This window comes from Callithrix jacchus, chromosome 6 (assembly GCF_049354715.1).
Source record: "Callithrix jacchus isolate 240 chromosome 6, calJac240_pri, whole genome shotgun sequence".
NCBI lineage: Eukaryota > Metazoa > Chordata > Mammalia > Primates > Cebidae > Callithrix > Callithrix jacchus.
Window position 1 is genome coordinate 140,374,008 of NC_133507.1, and position 23,300 is coordinate 140,397,307.

The 23,300-nt window shown below is 48.2% G+C and overlaps 1 protein-coding gene across 12 annotated transcripts in view; it reads right to left on the reverse strand.

Annotated features, from left to right (window-relative positions):
* ZNF142 (zinc finger protein 142) overlaps positions 1-23,300 on the reverse strand; it is a 24,769-nt gene continuing 1,469 nt past the window's right edge. For 2 of the 12 annotated variants that reach the window (XM_078328499.1, XM_078328500.1), the window contains exons 3-10: positions 22,090-22,402; positions 18,169-18,290; positions 16,858-17,025; positions 14,818-15,642; positions 12,596-12,773; positions 8,278-11,194; positions 6,406-6,511; positions 1-2,867 (exon numbers count right to left, since the gene is read on the reverse strand). In XM_078328499.1, the coding sequence (XP_078184625.1) occupies positions 2,398-2,867; positions 6,406-6,511; positions 8,278-11,194; positions 12,596-12,773; positions 14,818-15,642; positions 16,858-17,025; positions 18,169-18,277 (4,773 nt within the window). In that variant the 5' untranslated portion in view covers positions 18,278-18,290; positions 22,090-22,402 and the 3' untranslated portion in view covers positions 1-2,397. Of the gene's footprint in view, positions 2,868-6,405; positions 6,512-8,277; positions 11,195-12,595; positions 12,774-14,817; positions 15,643-16,857; positions 17,026-18,168; positions 18,769-22,089; positions 22,403-23,300 lie in introns of all 12 variants that reach the window. The other 10 variants (XM_078328495.1, XM_035305707.3, XM_035305716.3 and 7 more) reach the window with 6 other exon arrangements.

A 23,300-nucleotide genomic window follows, 5' to 3' on the forward strand; every position in this document is an offset into this window, starting at 1 on the left:
TTTCTGATTAACATGCTTTATAGAGCATTAGGCACAATAGCACATGCGGTTAGATACAACTGTTTTGAGAAGATTCTGAAAGAAAATATAACTAGAAAAAGGAAAAAAAATCCCTCCCCAGCGGTGGCGGCAGCAAGGCCGGCCAGGGCTGAGCGCTCAGCTGCAGTGGCGCAGAGGCCGTCTCCCTGGTCTGCCTCGGTCCCCGCCCATCCTGCCGCAGGCTGCCATGGCAGGAGCCAGAGGCGGCGGCTGCCCTGCAGGCCGCAACGACTTCCAGTGGTGCTTCTCGCAGGTCAAGGGGGCCATCGATGAGGACGTGGCCGAAGAGAATACTCCGGGTTACACAAGTGGACGTAATGAGAAATCAAACTGCCAGAGTCCCTATCCTCACTGAATTGAAAAATCCTTCCAGCATTCACTTAATTGAACAGCTTGGTGGAATGGAAGGGTCTCTCCAAGAAACAATCCTGCATCTCAGCACTGCCTTTTCTACAGGCACTGTTTTTTCTGGCAGCTTCTTGGATTCTCTCCTGGCCACGGCCTTCTACAATTATCATGTCCTGGAATTGCTTCAGATGCTGGTGACAGGAGGAATAAGTTCTCGGCTGGAACAACATTTAGATAAGGATAAGGTCTATGATGCGTCCGATAGCTGCACGGTGCTCTTGTCTGGAAGAAAGCGGTGTAAGCTGGGGCTTCTGTCATTACACCAAACCATTTTATTAAATGTTCAACCAAGAGACACCTTTGGACAGCTGTTCTGTGGCTCATCACATCTTTTTGGAATCCTGTGTGTTGGCTTATACCGAATAATATATGAAGAGGCCCTCAACCCGGAAAACAAAAGGGGAGTGTGCTAGATTGGAAAGCACCATCCACCCATCCAAGCGTAAGAACCAAGGCTACTTTATCCAATGTGAAAGAGAATTCCAGAGCTCAGGGTCCACAGTGGCAAGGAAGGGTACATGGAAAATAAAGTACTATGTAACAATAAGGAGGGCTGGGTATAAACAAGAGGGACCTGAATAATTAGGGTCTAATTAATATTGGCCATGTAAGGAGAATGGAGTTTCTGTCCCCCAATAAAAATTGAAATGTGGAACTAGATTTTTTTTTTTGAGGAGTTTCGCTCGTTACCCAGGCTGGAGTGCAATGGCGCGATCTCGGCTCACCATAACCTCCGCCTCCTGGGTTCAGGCAATTCTCCTGCCTCTGCCTCCTGAGTAGCTGGGATTACAGGCACGAGCCACCATGTCCAGATAATTTTTTGTATTTTTAATACAGACGGGGTTTCACCACATTGACCAGGATGGTCTGGATCTCTTGACCTTGTGATCCACCCACGTCGGCCTCCCAAAGTGCTAGGATTACAGGAACTAGATTTTAAATCAGCTCCACATTTCAATTTTGTAACTTTCTCCTCATCCGTGTCTGTATAGCTTTGTAAAGCTGAAGGCCACCAGGCACATTTGAAGGAAAACTTCAAAGGAGGTTTATGATGAGGACTTCTTTGCATATTCAGAGCCACACTAGACCTGCCCATATTCTTCATGTGCGCTTCACTTGCTCCTTACAAATCATCTCCCGAGATGGTAACTTTGAACAAGGAAAATAAAAATGGAAGCATGCCATTTTTGTTCCCATTGCTTAATGGTTCATGAAGGCCACACTGTTTCAAATGAGACAAAAGTCTAATCCTACTGGATCTTGTGTGATAAAGAAAGAAATATATGATTAAAAAAAAAAGAAAACAGGACTTGACACAGTCAGAAGGAAACAGAAGATGGAGTAGGTAAAATCCAGATCTTACAGCCAGGGACTTTGATGAGTAAGGGTGAAGAAACTGTGAACTCACAGGTTAAAAACACAATGTATAGCAATAAGAAATCAACGTCAGAGGGCCGGGCACAGTGGCTCACAACTGTAATCCCAGCACTTTGGGAGGCCAAGGTGGGAGGATCACGAGGTCGAGTTCGAGACCAGCCTGGCCAACATGATGAAACCCCATATCTACTAAGAATACAAAAATTAGCTGGGTGTGGTGGCATGTGCCTGTAATCCCAGCTACTCGGGAGGCTGAAGCAGGAGAATAGCTTGAACCTGGGAGGCAGAGGTTGCAGCGAGTGGAAATTGCACCACTGCACTCCAGCCTGGGTGACAGAGCAAGACTCTGTATCGGAAAAAAAAAAAAAAAGAAATCAGTGTTGTAGTCCATGTCCCTCTTTTATATGGGCGATAATTTCAAAGCACTATAACCAGAGTCCCAGGAGGATTCTGGTCATCCTTGCACCCCAAAAGCCAGGCTTCCCTTAGGCTCTGAGCTCCTCAGGCTAGCACTGGTCAAAGTCTGCACATCTCAGACCGTACCCTCTTCCTATCCAGGAGATGGGCAGGCTCTCAGCCCTCAGGTCCAGTGTGGGGAGCGGCAGGAGCAGGAGGGCTGGGATCCTCCAGCTGCACATCATGCAGGTGCACTGTGGGGGTGGTGGGGTCTTTGCCCACACCCTGGTTTGGGTCAGCTTGGTCAGGGTGGTGCCTGCGCACATGCTTGACCACCTGGAATTTTTGCTTGGCCTTGTAGTTGCAGAGGCGGCAAAAGAAGGGGTGGCGGTCGGTATGGGTGAGGGCATGATGGCGCAGGCCAGCGGCCCAGCGGAAAGCACGGTGGCACACGTTGCACACATAGGGTTTGGCCTCACTGTGCTTGCGAAGGTGGGTACGCAGGAGGAAGCGCGTCTTGAAGGCCTTGCCGCACTGCTCACACATGAAAGCCCGTGCCTCTCGATGCCGTGTCTCCTGGTGCACACGAAGTGCATCAGCCCGGTTGGTGCAGTACTCACACTCGGGGCACTGGTATGGCTTCAGTCCTACAGGACAGGGAACAAATCACCAATGAAAGGCGGTGGAGCAAGGTTCACTGGAGTTACTGTGATCCACGAATATAAAGAATGCAAGCAGCAAGTTAATGACCATATCTTTGGAATGCTCCAGTCCTCCAGTCCTGTCTGACGTCTCTTTTATTTTGAGATGGAGTTTTCCTCTTGTTGCCCAGACTGGAGTGCAATGGTGTGATCTCAGCTGACTGCAACCTCCGCCTCCCAGATTCAAGCGATTCTTCTGCCTCAGTCTCCCAAGTAGCTGGGATAACAGGCATGCGCCACTACACCTGGCTAATTTTGTATTCTTAGTGGAGACTGGGTTTCACCATGTTGGCCAGGCTGGTCTCAAAACTCTTAACCTCAGGTGATTTGCCCACCTTGGCCTCCCAAAGTGCTGGGATTATAGGCGTTAGCCACCGCACCTGGCCCTGTCTGACATTTCTGTGCCCTTCCAACATAGCATCCTTGTACATCATTAAGAAATCAATGTTGTAGTCCTAGCAACCAATATTGTGGGTACCCAAAGGATGCTGATGATTAACTGGACCTCTAACCAGCTGGCTACCTGAGAGTAATGAATATTCAAATATGGAAGAGTTTCCACATGGGAAATTACAACCCTCTTTTGATCACAGGGTTACTCATGGAATTTGAGAATTCATTTAAACACAACTGCTTGTTCAACTCAAAAAGTCAAAGACCCTGTCTCTACAAAAAAATTAGGTGAGTGTGGTGATGTGCACCTGTAGTCCCAGCTAACTGGGAGGCTAAGGCAAGAAGATTGCTTGTACCCAGGAGTTTGAGGTTGTGGTGAGCTGTGACTGCACCACTGCACTCCAGCATGGGCAACAGAGCAAGACCCTGCTACTAAAAAAATAAAAAATAAGTTAAAGAAATACATAGGAGGAAAGAAGTAGAGGTGAAAGAAGTGGAATTAATAAAAGCAAAGGGCCGGCCGGGCGCAGTGGCTCAAGCCTGTAATCCCAGCACTTTGGGAGGCCGAGGCGGGTGAATCACGAGGTCAAATGATCGAGACCATCCGGGTCAAAATGGTGAAACCCCGTCTCTACTAAAGATACAAAAAATTAGCTGGGAATGGTGGCGCATGCCTGTAATCCCAGCTACTCAGGAGGCTGAGGCAGGAGAATTGCCTGAATCCAGGAGGCGGAGGTTGCGGTGAGCCGAGATCGCGCCATTGCACTCCAGCCTGGGTGACAAGAGCGAAACGCCATCTCAAAAAAAAACGAAGGGCCTTGAAATGCCCCTAATCAATTCCTCCACATATGGAGGATCATATGCAATAAGCACGGGCACATGATTATGTGTTGTTGTTGTTGTTTTTGAGACAGGGTTTTGCTCTGTCGCCAGGCTGGAGTGCAGTGGAGTGATCTCGGCTCACTACAACCTCTGCCTTCCAGATTCAAACGATTCCCCTGCCTCAGCCTCCTGAGTAGCTGGGACTACAGGCGTGTGCCACCACTTGCTAATTTTTTGGGGTTTTTTTTGAGTTATAGTCTTGCTCTGTAGCCCAGGCTGGAGTGCAGTGGTGTGATCTCAGCTCACTACAACCTCCACCTCCTGGTCCTGGTTCAACCAGTTCTCCTACCTCAGGCTCCCGAGTAGCTGGGATTAAGGCATGAACCACCATGTCCAGCTAATTTTTGTATTTTTTAGTAGAGACAGTATTTCACCACGTTGGCCAGTCTGGTCTTGAACTCCTGACCTCGTGATCCACCCGCATTGGCCTCCCATAGTGCTGGAATTACAGGTATGAGCCACTACACCTGGCCTGTTTGTTTTTTATTTTTATTTTTTGAGATGGAGTCTCCCTCTGTCTTCAGGCTGGAGTGTAGTGGTGTGATCTCGGCTCACTACAACCTCCCACTCCTGGGTTCAGGCAATTCTCCTGCCTCAGCCACCCAAGTAGCTGGGACCACAGGTGCACACCACCACACCTGGCTAATTTTTTTTATTTTTAGTAAAGACAGAGTTTCACCTGTTGGTCAGGATGGTCTCAATCTCTTGACCTCGTGATCCACCTGCCTTGGCCTCCCAAAGTGCTGGGATTACAGGCATGAGCCACTGCATCCGGCCCAGATTGTGTGCTTTCAAGAGCTAAATGCTGGGTGTGGTGGCTCATGCCTGAAATCCCAACACTTTGGGAGGCCGAGGCGGGCAGATCACGAGGTTAGGAGATTGAGACCATCCTGGCCAACATGATAAAACCCCCATCTCTATTAAAATACAAAAAAATTAGCTGGGGGTGGTAGCATGTAATCCCAGCTACTCAGGAGGCTGAGGGAGGAGAATCCCTTGAACCCAGGAGGTAGAGGTTGTAGTGAGTCAAGATCACGCCACCGCACTCCAGCCTGGTGACAGAGCGAGACTCCGTCTCAAAAACAACAACAACAACCAAGTTTGTGGATTCCATACCCAGGAGAAGAAAAGGACAGATTGTAACCAGGGAACCCTGTACTTTCTTTTTTTTTTTTTTTTAATTTTATTTTATTCATTTATTATTATTTTTGAGACAGAGTTTTGCTCTTGTTGTCCAGACTGGAGTGTTGTGGTGCGATCTCAGCTCACTGCGACCTCTGCCACCCGGGTTCAGCCAATTCTCCTGCCTCAGCCTCCAGAGTAGCTGGGATACAGGCACTTGCCACCATGCCCAGCTAATTTTTGTATTTTTAGTAGAGACAGGGTTTTGCCATGTTGGCCAGACTGGTCTTGAACTCCTGACCTCAGGTGATCCACTTGCCTCGACCTCCCAAAGTGCTGGGATTACAGGTGTAAGTCATCACACCTGGCCCCCCTTTTTTTTTCTGGAGACAGAGTTTCGCTGTTGTTACCCAGGCTGGAGTGCAATGGCACGATCTTGGCTCACTGTAACCTCCACCTCCTGGGTTCAAGCAATTCTCCTGCCTCGGCCTCCCGAGTAGCTGGGACTACAGGCATGCGCCACCATGCCCAGCTAATTTTTGTATTTTTAGTAGAGACGGGGTTTCACCATGTTGACCAGGATGGTCTTGATCTCTTGACCTCGTGATCCACCCGCCTCAGCCTCCCAAAGTGCTGGGATTGTAAGTGTGAGCCACTGCACCCGGCCCTACTTTCTCCTTTTAAACTCATGACAGTTCCATCATCTCTGTGTTCAGAACCAGGTAATATTTCATTATATATATATTAAAAAAAAAAAAAAAAAGAACCAGGTAAATCTGCCCTCAGTCACACAAGTTTGAGTTGGGGGTTCTCACCAGGAGATAAATGACCCTGTAACATAGTCACCTGGGAAGCTTTTGGAACGTACATATGCCCAGGCTCTCAGGTTTTTCACTTCTGATCCTGACCGGTCTTCAGTGGGCTGGGGAGCCATTCTGGCACATACAACCCCAGCCTACCCTCTACTCCCAATGTGAAAATTGATGTTGGCCCTGAATCTGAGCAAGGACATACACTCCCTTGGTGAGGTCAGGCTTGCCAGGGAACAAGGGAACCCTTCAGGCCTGTCAAAACCACGAAGACTCACCTGTGTGCTTGGTCATATGGTATTTGAGCTGGTTGACCCACTTGCACTTGTAGCCACACTCAGGGCACAGGTACTTCCGTTCCTCCCTGTGGATCCGCATGTGGTACTGGAAGAGGCAAGAGCAAAAAGCAGAAACGTGTACCCTTTGGTACTCACTGGATGCAGAAGGAGGGACAAATAGGCAGAGAAACTGTTGGCAGATAACCCTTTTCCCTGCTCCCATCCAATCCACATGCCGCTTATCAACCAGGTCCCCCAGTCTGGTCAGGTTGGTATCCTAGCTTTGCCTTAGGTCTGTCACTTACTAGCTGTGTCCTAGATGGTCTAATCCCTAATTCTCAGTCTACTAATCTGTTAAATGGGGAATAAAGTATCTATATCTCATATTTTTGAAAGGATTAGAATTATAGTGCTGCAAAATACTGTAAGTGCTCAATAAATGCCATCTGTTATTACCCAGATTATTCCCACCCTACTCTATACCTTTAGCATATGGCAAACAGATGTTATGGAACTTTATTTTTCTTAATCTTCAGTTTACTTGCTAGGGATTTTTTTTTTTTTTTAAAGAGACAGGGTCTCAGGCTGGGTGCGGTTGAGACCATCCTGGCTAAACGGTGAAACCCTGTCTATACTAAAAATAGAAAAAAATTAGCCGAGCATAGTGGTATGCTGTAGTCCCAGCTACTTGGGAGGCTGAGGCAGGAGAATCGCTTGAACCCAGGAGGTGGAGGTTGCAGTGAGCCGAGATCACATCATTGCACTCCAGCCTGGGTGATGGAGTGAGACTCCATCTCAAAAAAAAAAAAAGAAAAAAAAGATACAGTCTCACTCTATTTGCCAGGCTGGAGTGAACATGAACTGGTGTGATCACAGCTCTCTGCAGCCTTAATCACTCCAGCCTCTCAAGTAGCTGGGACTACAGGTATACACCACAATGTTCAGCTAATTAAAATAATTTTTTCTGTAGAGACAGAGTCTCAATATGTTGCCCTGGCTGGTCTCAAACTCCTGCGCTCAAGCAATCCTCTTGCCTTAGCCTCAAAGTGCTGGGATTACAGGCATAAGCCACCATACCTGGCCATGAAATTTTTTTAAATGGGGTTTTGTTCTGTCACCCAGGCTGGAGTACAGTGGCATGATCATAGCTCAATGTAGCCTCAAATTTCTAGGCTCAAGCAATCCTCCCACCTCAGCCTCCTGAGCAGCTGGGACTACAGGTATATGCCACCATGCCAAGCTAATTAAAAAAATTTTTTTTAATTTTGAGATGGAGTCTCGCTCTTGTTGCTCAGCCTGAAGTGCAGTGGCTTCAATCTTGGCTTACTGCAACCTCCACCTCCCAGGTTCAAGCAATTTTCCTGCCTCAGCCTCCTGAGTAGCTGGGATTACAGGTGCTCACCACTACATCTGGCTAAGTTTTATACTTTTAATAGAAACAGCGTTTCACCATGTTGGCCAGGCTGGTCTCAAACTCCTGACTTCAGGTGATCCGCCCACCTCGACCCTCAAAGTGTTGGGATTACAGGGGTGAGCCACCAGGCCCAGCTAAAAAATTTTTCTGTAACAGGATCTTGCTTTGCTGCCCAGAGTGGTCTTCAACTCCTGGCTTCAAGCGATCCTCCTACCTCGACATCTCAAAATGTTATTACAGGTGTGAGCCATATTATGGAACTTTATCTTTACAACAACCCTATGAAGTTGGTAAGTATATCTTTTTTTTTTTTTTTTTTTTTTAACAGATGAAGAATCTGAGGCTTGGTAAAGGAACCTTCCCAAAGTCACAGAGCTAATATCTGGAAGAAGAGGGCCAGGCAGTTTAACTCCAGGGCCTGTGCTCCTTAAACTTCCTGTCTCATATCCTGACATTACCTTGAGGCGAGAGGGGTCAGCACAGGCATAGGGACAGAGGTGACAGTGGTAAGGCTTTTCTCCAGTGTGGATGCGACTGTGCCAGGTGATCTTCTGCCGGTTCTTGGTGCTGTAAGCACAATCAGTACACTTGTAGAGACGGGTGCCCCCATGCCCTTTTACATGGTGATCTAGTACCAGCTGATGACGGCACACAAAGTCACAAAAGGGGCAGCGTAGAGGGGGCTGGCCAGCATCCCCATCCCCATTTGAGGCTGCCACAGAGGCTGAAGTCTCCTCGTGCTGTTCCAGGTAGTGCTTTACCAGGCCCACCCGCTCCCGGGCAGCAAAGTCACAGAGCTGACAGCGGTGGCTGAAATGCTGCTGCCTCCGGTGTTCATCCAGAGCTGGTCGGCTAGGGAAGGCCTCCTGGCAGGCCCCACACTCAAGCCGTGGGTGCTGTTTACGGGTGTGCCCTCGTAAGCTGGCAGGGTTGGGGCACAGCAACCCACAGCGGGAACAGCGTAGGGGGCCCTCTGCGGTCTCTGCAGGAGAGCCAGGGGCAGTCTGTGCGGGCTCGGGGTGTCGGCGCAGAGCATGCTGCTTAAGTGCTGTCTCTGAGCTGAACTGGGCTTCACACTGGGAGCAGGCAAAGGCTGGGGTGCCTTGGTGGCAGCTGTTGACATGACGAGTGATGTCATGGCGAAGGTAGCCACTATAGTCACAAAGTGGACAGAAGTGGGTGGGTGTTTTGTCATGTACCCTTAACCGGTGCAGGCGCAGTTTTGAGTTGGTACCAAATGTCTGGGGGCAAGAGCTGCAGGGGATCCGGCCAACGCCTGTGTGTCGGGACTGGTGAGCCTCTAACCGGTACCGTCTGGTGGTGGAAAAGTCACAGAAGGGGCACTGATGGGGCTTCACTCCCTCGTGCTTGAGACGCCGGTGCTGCTGCATGCAACGGCTCTGTTTACAGGTGAAGCCACAGTCTGCACACTGCAGATGGGGCCGGGGCCCACGGGCTGGGGCCACAGTCGAGTGCCTCCGCTTCTGGTGGAGCCTTAAGGCGGCAGCAGCAGGAGCAGTGAATGGGCAGAGTTCACAGTGCAGCTCTCCAGACTCCTCGAGGGGACAGCCCCGGGTCTGGTGAGTCCTCAGAGCCCGTTCCTGCTGGCAGGTAAAGGGACAGGTGGGGCAGGAGAAGCGAGCCCCCTTCTGCTTTTGAACCAGAACGGTATCCCCATCACCAGAGCTGGACTCTGTACTCCCATCATTCAGGGGAACAGAGTCCCCATTGCTCAATGGGGACACAACAGGCTGGGTCTGGGGGATCCCTCGTTTTCCTCCCCCGCCACGTCCTCCCCTGCAGCCTTCAGCCACATGAGAGGTAATAGAGGAGAGCCGAGAACAAAGAAATGTGCACAAGTTGCAGTGAAACTTGCCCTGTTCAAAGTAGTACTTTTTAGGGACCTCTGTGGGTGAGGCGTTTCCTGTAGGAGGGACTAGGGAGCCAGAGACTGTGGCGAGAGGCTCCTCTGTTTCTTCTAGCTCCCTGGGAAGCTCCAAAGGAGTATCTTTTGGAAGCAGTAGCTCTGCTTCTAGTGGTGCAGGTGGGGGCTTCCGACCTTCTGTGTCCTCTGAGGCCTGGGTACTTGGGGGCACAGGTTGCAGAGGGATGGGTGAATCTGGTCTCGGCAAGCCCTTGCTCTTTCTGAGCAGAACAGGGCACTTCTTCAGCAGGTGGGTGCTGAGGCCACGTTGTTGCTTGAAGCTAGCCCCACAGTCAGGGCAGAGCAGGGGCTCTCTGCGGCCCTGGCACCCAGTCCTGGAGTGCAGATTCAGGGTCTTCTCCCGGCGAGTGATAAAAGGGCAGTGTGGGCAGCGGAAGGCTCGCCCCTCTCCCTGGATCACTACCATCTGTACCCGCCCCTCTAGCACCAATGCCTCTGCTTGTTCTTTATCCTGTCTCCTTAGGGCCTTGAGTAATGACTCTGACTCAGGCAATGGGGGCAAGGGTGCTGTCTCAGCAGGTGGAGTTGCCTTGAAGGTTCCTACCCAGTTGTTAGGGGCCTCCTCTAAGGATGGAGGATTTGAGGAGGGCTCAGACACTGGCTTTTCCAGAATGGGATTTTCCTCAGCACCCAAGTCAGAAGTCCCAATACCTTCAAGGCTAGACAGCTCTGGTCCTTCCAGTCCCTCTGGCCCTTCTAGTCCCAGGGGCCTGAACTCCATAGGAGCTGTTTCAGCAATCTCTTCAAGGGGTGGCTCAGTCACAGACTCTAGCTCTACTCCCAGGGCCTCTAGGTGTAGTGTGCAGCTGCCCTCCTCCACCTCTGCAGGGCTGGGACTGCCAACCAGGTCATCCCCATGGGGAGCCTCACTGGCCTCCTGTCTTCCAGTGCTGACCTCCTCACTCATCTCTGGCGGGGCCTGGTCCAAGTTGGGGTCCACCACAGTCCCAGGTTCATGGCCTGGCCCCTCAGGCTGGGCAGACAGCTGGCTTGAGGGCTCTGAATCTGGTGGGGGTGTCGGGCCTTGCCTGGCTGCTTCTGACTCCTGGTTCGCATAGCGGAGCTGCCAGGCCTGGTCTCCAGGTACATAGCCATGGGCCTTGCGTTTGTGGAACAACAGTGTGGTGCTGCTGAAGGTGCGGTAGTCACAGAGGGCACAGTGGAACTCACGGAGGCGGGTATGCTTGCAGTTCTCATGGCTCAGCAGGGCCTGCTTGTGGCGGCTCTGGTAGCTACAGTAGTGGCAAGGGTAGAGTGGGGCTGGTGTGCCAGGGTGGTGCTGGGAAGCCATGTGCTTCTGCAACTCATATTTCCGCTTGCAGGCGAAGGCACACACCTCACACATCAGAGACTTGCCCTGATGCCGCAGCTTGTGGCTGCTCAGCTGATCAGCCCGGTGGCAGCGATAGGAGCACTGGTTGCACTGATACCTGGGAAGGACGGAAAGGGGAGACAATCACGATAATCAATCACAGCTAAGAATCACTCAGTAAATACTCATGGTGGGCCAGGCTGTGCACTCAGTATTATACATGTGTCACCTGATGTAACCCTCCTTTTCACTACCCCATGAAACTGGCATCTCTATTTTCCAAGTGAGAAAACCAAATCACAGAATTTAGTAACTTAGCTAAGGTTGGTTACAAAGGAAGCCAGGAGCAGAGACAGCCTAGCTTCAGGGCCTGTGTTCTAAGCCCAACTCTGTACTGCCTTCCTAAAAGAAAGTAATCATAAATCAGCAGGTCCCACTGTAGACTTTTTTTTTTTTGAGATGGAGTTTCACTTTTGTTGCCTAGGCTGGAGTGCAGTGGCACGATCTTGACTCACTGCAACCTCTGCCTCCCAGGTTCAAGCAGTTCTCCTGCTTTAGCTTCCTGAGTAGCTGGGATTACCTACCACCCCACCCAGCTAACTTTTGAATTTTTGGTAAAGACGGGGTTTCACCATGTTGGCCAGGCTGATCTCGAACTCCTGACCTCAGGTGATCCACCCACCTCAGCCTCCCAAAGTGGTATTACAGGTGTGAGCCACCATGCCCGGCCAACCCACTATAGACTTCTAAGGAGCTGATGTGGCTACATCTCCACAGGGCAGGTTTCTGTGCCTCGTTCCCCTTCTCCCACAGAGAGAGGCATGTCAGCTCTAGAGACTCCTTAGCCAGCTGTGCCATAGGTCAAAGAATTTTCCTGGATTTGGAAGTGGCCAAGATTGGGGCATGAATATAGAGTCCATCCACTTTCCCAGGGCCAAACTCAAAACTCAAGTGACCTTAGTCTCTAGGCCTATATTCTAGGTCTCTACTCCCTTCCTGGAGCCCAGAGAGCATTCACCATGCGACTAAGCCACAGTCACAGAGGCCAGCTGTGGGCAATGGAGTTGAGACGGTGGGAGCAGAGAACAGTGTTAGGAGGAAACTTTTTTTTTTCTTTCCTTTTTTGAAACAGAGTCTTACTCTGTCGCCCAGGCTGGAGTACAGTGGTGCAATCTTGGCTCATTGCAACCTCTGCCTCCAGGGCTCAAGCAATTCTAGTGCTTCAGCCTCCCAAAAAGCTAGAATTACAGGAACTTGCTACCATGTCCACCTAATTTTTGTATATTTAGTAGAGATGGGGTGTTGCCCAGGCTGGGCGTGAACTCCCATGTTCAAGCAATCCACCTGCCTCAGCCTCCCAAAGTGCTGGGATTACAGGTGTGAGCCACCATACCCAGTCCTGGGAGGAGATGCTCTAGGGACCAGAGAAAGCGAGAGGGCCAGAAGTTGGATTCAAGAGGAAGCTAGCTTGACATAAGATTCTTGGGATTGGGATGGAGGCATATGTGTGTGCCTGTACCTGAGGTCCCCTGCATGTTTTCGCATGTGCACACGGAGGTAGTGCTTCCACTTGGTGACATAGCCACATTCAGTGCACATGTAATCCTTGGTGTTGGAGTGGGTCAGCATGTGCTTGGATAGGTAGCTCACATCTCGGCACGTGAAGTCACACAGCTCACACTTGTGAGGCTTCTCACCTGATATGGGTGGGGTGAGGATGAGGGGAGAGAACACAGGTCAGATACAGATGAGGGGACAGATCATTTCTTCCAGCAAGCTGCCCCGATGACCGGAGGAACAACAGCTTCATGTGCTACCTGAGATGGGGAAAAGCTCACAATAATGAAGGCTGCTTCACAGCCCTCTCAGACAACTACTTCCCTGACTCCTACACCAATGAAGATGGGAAGAAAGTAAAAACTAAGCTTTTCTTTTCTTTTTTTAAGTTGAGATGGAGTCTCGCTCTGTTGCCCAGGCTACTGGAGTGCAGTGGTGCAATCTTGGTTCACTACCAACGTCTGCCACCTGAGTTCAAGCAATTCTTGTACCTCAACCTCCCAAGTAGTTGGGATTACAGGTGCCAACCACCACACCTGGCTAATTTTTTGTATTTTTAGTAAAGATGGGGTTTTGCCATATTAGCCAGGCTGTTCTCTAACTCCTGACCTCAGGTGATCTGCCTGCCTTGGCCTCCCAAAGTGTTGGGATTACAGGCATGAGCCACTGCACCTGGCCCAAGCTTTTCAAAACTAGCTTAAAGTCCACTCTTATTTTACAGCTTGTGGTCATTATAGTTAACTGCTCTACTTAGCCTAATTCTTTTGTTTTCTACAACAAAAGGAAAAATAAATGAGACACTAGAATAGAATGGTCAAGAATTCTGACTTTGAAGTCCAACATAGTAATAAAAATATTAACAGCCAACATGAACATTCTTACTATGTGAATAGCACTCTTCTGAGCATTCTGTTAAAAAAAAAAAAAAAAAAAAATGCCTCCTCTCCTCAAATCTTCCTAACATCCTTAAGAGGCAGGTGCTATTATCATCCCCATTTTATACATAAGGAAACTGAGGCACAAAGAAATCACAGAGCCATTAAGTGGTAGTTTAAATCCTAGCTTACTCCCATGTGGCTTTGAGCTGTCTCTTTCCTTGTCTCCAAAAGGATGGTATAAAGATTAAATGAGATGTTCTTAAGTTATGAGCGATAGTGAGAACTCAAAGATGAACTGTCATATTGATGGTCAAGGCCTGACACTGACAATGCTGGGGGCCAGGTTCCTTCAAGACCCCTCCTTGTTGTCCCTGCCAACTCACCCAGCCCCCTTCCCTATGGTGAAAGGCTAGCAACGTGGTATTCTGGTTCTCATATGAGCTGTGTGATCTTAAAGTAGGTCTCAGAGTTTGTCTCTTTTCTCATCTTGACCTGTCTTACTTACAGGATTGCTATTGTGGATTATATGGGATAACACGAAAAAGCACCATAGCACTACACAGATGGAAGGCTTTAGGAAAGACCTCAGAAACATGAGATTTTTTGACTAAAGCATGTACAGAAACAAGTTCAATGAGCCTGGCTTTGCCCCAGGCTGCCTAAAATTTTTTTCTCCCACTCCAGTGTCTTTGATGAAAATTCTAAAAATGTCCTGTCAATCCACTGATGTTAGCACAGAGATCACAAATGGGATGAGGCTGTAGAAGGAAGCTTGGGTTGGCTGTTACCTAAAGCATCAAGAATGCTGCAAGGCAATTAACAAGTGCAAATTAAACATCTGCAACTTCCAGGTCACTGGAGGTCATTTTTCAGTGGCATGGATGCCCAAGCTATGGAAGACCACATGCGTGTGGATGGCCCAGTCCCCTCACCCGTCTCTCTCAGCACATCCCGAAATAACAACTGCAAAGTATGGTATTTGTCCTGGTCTGGGTTTCTTTAAGCTTGGTGTTAACCCACTCAAACCTGACTAGGGGTGGGCAGAACTGGACAGGGCTTAAGAGCAAGGCACAGAACCATAGTGCTTAGAGTACAGGCTCTGGAATCAGCCTGCCTGGATTCAAATCCTGGCTCTATGACTTCACTAGCTAAGTGACACTCAACTTAAGGCTCATTTGGAAACTTGGAGTACTAGATCTATCTCTAGGAATTCTGGGTTAAATGAGAAAATGTATGCAAGGCCTTTTGTAGCCATTATCATCACCATCATTACTACAAATTATTGTAAGGATGAAAACCATCCTACCAGTATGCAGAAGCATGTGTCGGATGAGCACCCTCTTGTGGGCAGTGGCAAAGTTGCACTCAGGGCACTGGTGGATCTTCTCATGAGCATGCATCTTGCCTACATGATCCTGGTAAGCCACTGGGTTGAAGGTGGCAAAGGGGCAGAAGGTACAGCGCAGCTCTTCACTGCCAGGGTGGCCCTGCTTCTTGTGTTTACGAAATAGGTGCTTATTGGAACAGGCAAAGTCACAGTGGGGGCAGTGGAAGGCGTAGTGGCTCTTGCGGTGGGCCTCCATGGCTTCCGCTGTGGCAAACAGCATGGGACATGAGTGGTGGCGGCACTCCACAGCCCGCACCCCATGGGTCTCCTTCAGGTGCTTAACAAAAGCCTTGCGGTTGGGCGCAGCATAGCTGCAGCCCTCCTGAAAGCAGCGCAGGGGTAAGGGCTCTGCTGCAGCTGCTGCTGTGTGGCTCTTGAGGTGCTCCTTGAGGGCCTGGCTGAGGCGGAATTCCTCACGGCAGACAGGACAGGCATAGGTGTCTGAGTAGAAGTTGGAAATGTCTTCATGCATACTGGCCATGTGGCGGTTGAGCGCATTCCTCTCCACCGCACTGTAGTGGCACAGCGGGCAGTGGTGGGCCTTTTCACCCAGCTCCCGCAGCAGATGGGTCTTGAGCTTGCTCTTACTGGTGAAGAACTTCTGGCAGTTGGGGCACTGGAGGCTGGGGTCTGGGAAGTGGAGATGCAGGTGCTCCACCAGATGGGTCCGCTTCTTAAAGCAGCGCTTACACTCTGGACACATATGGGTCTTGAAGAGGGACTCGGTGCCAGAGACCACATCCCCTGGGAGAGGGAAGAGAGAGAGTTGAGAGAGTGAGATTCTTCAACAGGTCAGGGGATAGCCAGATAATGGGAGAATCACAGTTTGCTCAGACACAAACAATGTGTGGCCTCTCTCCAGGAAACCAAGCAAAAGGGTCTCAAACACTGTAGTCTCAAGGAAAACGTGAGAAACCCAAGTTTTAAGAGAAGCAAAATTACAAGGGCTTCTCAGGCCTTGCTGTGACAGCCTGTTTGAAGTGCTTTACTCAGCTACCTGCTCTTCCCGAGCTGCTTAAAACAATCTGAATGGAGCATTCTTGTTCTTTCCTGCCTTGTTCTAAGGAGGCAGGCAGAAGGATCAACAAGATTAGTTAGAAGGAAAGAGTCCCCAAGGGAGTGAGCCAAAAGAAGGTAAAGTACTCTTACTTCCAAACACTGGCCCACAGGGCTCTAGATAATAATGAAGCTAGTAACATACAACCAAATCTTTCTCATTCACTTGACAACAACTATGCTCCTTGTAGGATCTTTTATATATTCTACTGGGGTGAAAAACTGGGAAGCAAAGATTGAGAAAAAAGTATAGAGAGGCTGGGCATGGTGGCTCACGCCTGTAATCCCACCACTTTGGGAGACAGAGGCGAGTGGATCACAAGGTCAAGAGATCGAGAGCATCCTGGCCAACATAGTGAAACCCAGTCTCTACTAAAATACAAAAATTAGCTGAGTGTGGTGGCACACGCCTGTAGTCCCAGCTACTCGGGAGGCTAAGGCAAGAGAATTGCTTGAAGCTGGGAGGCAGAGGTTGCAGTGAGCTGAGATCACACCATTGCACTCCAGCCTTGTGCCTGGCAAAAGAGCAAGATTCTGTCTCAAAAAAAAAAAAAAAAAAAAAAAGTATTTGAGGGCTCAGTGCCAGACAAAATAGGCTGATGATCATCAATAACTTCTGGCATCTGTATAAGACGAACTTCACCTCCTGCTTCCCTGCAAGAGTTTTCTGCCTGAGGAAAACCCATCCTGTAAAGCAAACTGTTTACTCCAACGCTGTATTACTAAAGTCTTTACAATTTACTCATCATTTTCCCACTAGACCTTGACTCTTGAGTGAAGGTAGAACAGAATAAAAGGATCTGAACCAAAGCTCAGAAAACAAACCCCAGAGTCTCAATGCCAGGGTTTCAACAATCCATTCTTCCCCACCACCAAGGGCTTCAAGCCTCAAGATGCCATTACCTTCCAGCTGCTGAGCCCCTTGGCCTTTATCCACAGCCTTCTGGGATTCCTTCTGGGTGTCACTCTTCTCTTCTTTCTCTACATTCTCCTCTTCAGCCATCTCCCGCCCAGGCAAGGGTGCACCTGCTTCCTGTGAAGCTTCTCTCTCTCCTGGAGGCAGATTGGGAGCTGGAGACACATAAAACTTGATAAAGTCTACAGAAGTCAATGACAGCATTAAATGCTTATACTTCTCTACCTATTGGCTGAAATAATCACCCTCTCCCACTTTTAGCATAAGGGAATCTTGGGTTTTATGTATAAGTGTATTCCCACTCAAGATAGAAATAGGAGGACCAGGAGCTAAGTTATTAGCAATGGTCTAGTCTAGAGTAACTCAAACCTCAGAGAGCACCAACTTCAGACTCCATGAAGCTAACAGCATTGAGGTCATAGGGGGCTGAAAGTAGAGAATGGGTAGACTGCAATTTCTCCTCTTATCAGAATCCTGGTCCGTTTTCTCTGTTTCTTCCTGCTCCTCTGCTCTCTCAGCTTTTTTGAGACCAAGAGGAATAACAACTAGTAAACCCCATCTCCTTTGAAGGTTCCTTTCGTTCCTTCTTTCTTTTTTATTTTTGAGACAGGGTCTCAAACCCTAATATTCAGGCTGGAGTGCAGTGGCACAATCTCGGCTCACTGCAACCTCCGCCTCCTGAGCTCAAGTGATCCTCCCACCACAGCCTCCTGAGTAGCTGGGACTACAGACATGTGCCATCACACCCAGCTAATTTTTGTATTTTTGTAGAGAAAGGATTTCACCACATTGCCCAGGCTGGTCTCAAACTCCTGGGCTCAAACGATCCATCCACCTTGGCCTCCCAAAGTGCTGGGGTTAACGCATGCACCACAGTGCCCAGCCCGAAGGGTTATTTCCTTTTTAAAATAACCCCAGCTTCTACTGCCCAATCCCCAGCTGCTCTAAAGGAAAGTCTACAGGCATTCTATTAGTGGCTATAGCCAAGGATGGTCATTTTTTGCTTTTGCTCTTAGAAAATTCTGAAATTGATCATCATTAGAGAATACTGGTTAAGTAACTTCAGGCCACAAGTAGCCTAAGCCAAATTTCACTCACTGTCAATGAACAAAGACTTACTTTGTCCCATATATTCCAACTGTTTCAAGATGCCTTCCCATGTCATCCAGTAATTCCATCCTCCTGAGCCACTATCTAGATTCTTTTATATTCATGGCCCTGGAAACAACTGCCTCTCCTATAAGATCAACTGTGGCTGAATTCCAGGGGGAGGAACTGCTTGGCCCTTGGCCTCATACCTGGCAGCAGCTCCTGGGATGGAAGGCCCTGAACGGCAGAAAGTTCTCCCTGTGTCCCAGCACCATGGCTCCGCTGATGCTGCCGGAAGAGTTTGACGTTGGAGCCCATGAAGCTGCAGTGGCTGCAGTGGAAAGGGTAATGCGCCTGCCGGTGCAGCTCCATGCCCTGCTGGCTCCCGAAAAGCAGAGGGCAGCCCCGGAAAGAACAGGGCACAGGAACTGCTCTGTGAGTCTGCCTCAGGTGGTGCTGCAGACCCTTGCGATCTTCAGCAGAGAATACACAGCCAGATTCTGGGCAGGAGAAGGTGTCAGGAGTGCCCCGGTGAATCTTGAAGTGGCTCTTCAGGGCCTGGGGTTGGGCAAACTCCTGTCTACACACAGGGCATGATAGGGAGCTACCTGGTGGGTTCTGACCCTGCAGAGGGCCAGGGAGGGTTGGGTTGCTGAGAGGCAGCTCTACAGAGCATGGGGGGCTAGAGAGGCCCTGCACAGGCTGTATATGGGTCTCACTGCACTGGTGCAGGGCCAGCAGAGTGGGCTCTGCGAAGCTCTGTTCACAGCGCTCACAGAAGTACACCTCCACCACCTTTACCAGGACACCTGCAGGCAGAGGACCGACAGAGAAAGGCATAGAATCAGATGGAACAAGACTCATAGGAGTTAGTTACTAGTAGAAAATGTAGGTGAATCTTTTAATATTCGTGGAGTACAGATGGACTTTAAGTCTGGATCTACACCTGGACTGTAAGCCCCATAAGGTCAGGGACCGTCTATCTGCACAAGTGTTTGGATTCCTAGCACAAGACTTGGCACAAGGTAGGTGCTTAATAAATATTTGTTAAATGAGTGAACAAACAAGCAAATCCAGAAAGCATTAAGTCAGTATGTTTTACCCAAGTAAAAACCAGAAACTTCCAAAAGAAAATGACAAAAACTAGGGATAGTATCTGCAATATAAATTACAAGTGTTACTCTCAAATTCTTTAAAGAGCTTTACAAAGGCACAGGAATTGATAAAATGGAGAATATCCTTTCTGAAAACAGCCATATCATCTCCATAATAATTGCTGCCTTTTTAAAAGCAATGGGTCTTTTGATAAAGAAAGGCTTAAGAAACGCTCTGGTGCTTCAACAGCCTTAAGAGAACAGGGACCTGAGATTCTGCCAGGTTAAGGCCACTATGTTTACTAGTGGTAGAGCCATGACTCAAGCCCAGGGATGTCCAACATTTATTCTGCTGATCCTTTTGCTCTTTATTGTTTTTTTTTTGTTTAAAAAAATTTCAGTGCAACAACTAAAATGATATATAAGTATACAAAGGAAGAATAACCATCCAGTACCTTCACACACACAATTTGGTCCGTATTTTTTTGAGCCTTTTTTTTCCTACTTGCTACATATCAAAGATATTTTTGTCTTTGAGTACATTTACATCTACTTGGTATTTTCTTGTCCAGTTCATGTTTTTTCAGAGCATGGACAAATCAAAATGAAATTCTGCCTTGCTTCCCTGGGGACCAAAAAAATACAAATAATTTTTTTGGCTGGTCATGGGGAAACAGGGTCTCTCTCTGTCATCCAGGCTGGAGTGCAGTGGTGATGGGATCATAGCTCACTGCTGCCTTGACCCCCCAGGCTCAAATGATTCTCCCACCTCAGCCTCCTGAGTAGTAAATTTTTAAATTTCTGTAGAGACAGGATCTCCCTATGTTGCCTATTCTAAAAATAATTTTAAAAAATAAATAAATTCTGCCCTTACAGATGGACATTTGGGCTGTATCTAACTGTTCCAAGCAAAGCTCTCCTATATATCCTCATCCCTGTATCTTTGTGAATATATATGAGTCTTTCTTTCTTTTTTTTTTTTTGAGACAGAGTCTCATTTTGTTGCCAGGCTGGAGTGCAGTGGTGCAATCTTGGCTCACTGCAACCTCTGCCTCCTGGGTTCAAGTGAGTCCCCTGCCTCAGCTTCCCGAGTAGCTGGGACTACAGGTGCACAGAACCATGCCCAGCTAATTTTTGTATTTTTAGTAGAGATGGGGTTTCACCATATTGGCGAGGCTAGGCTTCTCTCGAACTCCTGACCTTGGGATCCACCTGCCTCGGACTCCCAAAATGCTGGGGTGACAGGCATTAGCCACCACCCCCAGCTTGTATATGAGTCTATAGGACAGATTCCTATAGTGGAATTACAGTGGTCAAATTATGCATATTGTTAAATTTGCTATGTAGCTAAACTGACCTTCAAAAGATTATACTAATCTGTATCTCTGTAAGCTGTAACATGGCATTTCCTAGAGCCTCATCAACAGCAGGTATTATTATTAAAAATGTTTAATTTATGCCAAAGTCCATCTCTTATTTTTAACTGGAATTTATTTGTTTGCTAGTGAGATTAAGCACCTGCCATATGGTTACTACTTTTATTTCTTCTTTAGTGTATTGCACATAGATTTCTTTTAGGAGGGCGAGGTGAGAAGATTGCTTGAGCCCAGGAGTTCAAGACTAGCCTGGGCAACAAGGTGAGTCCTTGTTTTGACACAAAAAATTGAAAAACTAGCTGAGTGTGGGTGGTATATACCTGTGGCCCCAGCTATGGGAGGCTGAGGCAAGATGACTGCTTAGGCCCAGGAGATCAAGGCTGCAGTGAGCTATAACTGTGCCACTGTACTCCAGCCTGAGTGACAGAGCAAGACCCCATCTCAAAAAAAAAAAAAAAACCCCAAACAAAAACAAAACAAAACAAAAAAGGAAATCAAACAACAAAAAAGATGTTTTTTCTTATTGTGGCTCTTAGAATTTTAAAGATACTCTTTCTTATATATTGCAAATATTTTTCCTAGGCTTTTAAAAAAATTTCTTTTGCCACATGAAAGTTTGGAAATATTATATGGTCAAATTAGCTGATCTTTCCCAATATTCTTACACTTATTATTATTATTTTTTGTCTTTTTTTCCCCCTTTTTGTGGAGAACGGGGTCTTGCTATATAGCCCAGGCAGGTCTCGAACTCCTGGGCTCAAGCTGTCCTCCAGCCTCTGCCTCCCTAACAGCTGGGATTATAGGCGTGAGCCACTGCGCCCAACCTCCAATATTCTTTGTCACTATACTACACTGCCAAGTGAAGTGGTGACAACTGTGGCTGGAGGATGGCAATTAAAAAACAGGGAAGTTTCCGAAAAATAAGAGGTGATGATAATGGGATGAATAAAAGGAGAATCTTTCATCTGAGAGAAATACGAATGCTCAACTCCTACTTTTTTTGTTTTTTAAAGGGATGAGGGTCTCACTATGTTGCCCAGGCTGGAGTGCAGTGGCTAGTCACAGGTGTGAACGTAACATACTGCAGTCTCTAACTCCTAGGCTCAAGCAGTTGTCCTGCCTCAGCCTCCCAAGTAGCTGAGAGGTGCCTGCCACTGTACCAGGCCTCAACTCCTATTCTTAACAACATGCCTTAGATAAGTAAAGTATGTTATACACAAAAAAACTAGGGCAGGGAAATACCAGATCACTTCTGGAAAGCCCTGCCAAGCCCAGGGTGGTAGAGACAGGCTTTTTGCTTAATTCCTGGCTGCAATTCCCGGGTAGGAGGGTCAATATGGAGAAAAGAATCTCCAAGGACTGTAAGAGGAAGGACAAGCCAGGAGTTGGCAGAGGTGTCAGAAAGGTCTTTCTGGATTACCGCCTAGCACACACTAAGCCCTCGCAGGACAGACTCTGCCAAAAGCTTGGTAGAAGGCTGTGCACCACTTTGCCAGCCTTCAATCAACATGTACCAACTGCAAACCAAATTACAACACCTCCAAGGATAAAAATAGAATGCTACCTTGTGTTCTCATCATATTTATACAGAATCAAAAATAGCCCAGGCAAAACCTCAGGGCTGCTTGTCCCACTGGCCTGCTTGCAACTGGGTTTATACCTGGGGTCTCTCCAGGAGCACCTGGGGTCAGGGTTCCAGCTACTGTCTCCACAATGATCTCCATGTTCCCTGGTCCCTCTTCAGTTGCTGTGGCCTCTACCAGCAGGCAGCTGGGCTCAGTAGGTAAAGCTGCAGGGTCCCCAGAAGGACAGGGGCTCTGGACAGGCCCCAGGAGTCCACGGTTAGAGAGAGGAGGGGGGATCAGCAATAGCTCAGGGCATAGTCCATCCATCTCTCCGGTGCTATTGGCTGGCTGTGAGTTCAACAGGGGGTCTGTCATCACCACGACTTGTGTGTTTTGGCCTCTTAAATGCTGACAAGCCAACCAGAAGAAAAACAAAATAAGGTTAGAGTTCTTACTTTCTTCCCAGCTGGTGTGGGTACACAGCCCAGTGCCCACCCACTTAGGCATATACTTGTATGGCAGCATGCCATACATACCTTATGAGACAAAATAGAGGCTTTCTTTTTATGATAATGTTCAGAACAAAAAGTTTAAAAATGACAATAAAGAAAAAAACAAACAAAAAATGATAACAGAATATTAATAGAGCCAACAAGTATCGGCCAAAATACTAATGACTGGAGGTTGTCTCCTGATAGCTAAGTGCCCTTAGCCAAGTCATTAAGCAATCTTATCTGCAACAAAATTAGGTGGGGCCAAAGTCTCTCAGAAGTTCCCCTCCCTTTTTTTTGAGATGGAGTCTCACTCTGTTGCCCCGCTGGAGTGCAGTCTCACTGCAACCTCCACCTCCTGGGTTCAAGCAATTCTCCTGCTTCAGCCTCCCAAGTAGCTGGACTACAGGCATGCACCACACGAGCCTGGCTAAATTTTGTATTTTTAGTAGAGATGGGGTTTCACCATATTGGCCAGGCTGGTCTTGAACTTCTGACCTCAGGTGATCTGCCCGTTTTGGCCTCCCAAAATGCTGGGATTATAGGTGTGAGCCACCTTGCCTGGCCCCTTTCCCTCTTAATGTTTGATAATCTCACTATTCCTCAGCATGATTATAAGGAACGACTTTCCTTCATCAGCTGGCTCCTGCTGACCTCCCCAGACTCATCTCCCACTTCTCCCCTCAACAGGGCTCTGAACCAGATGATGTGCCATTCTCCAGACCCGTCACATTCTCTGATGCTTTCACACTCTCACAGCCTTTTGTGTCTCTTGTCTTGATATGCCTTTCCCCTTTTCAATCTCTCCCTTTTGT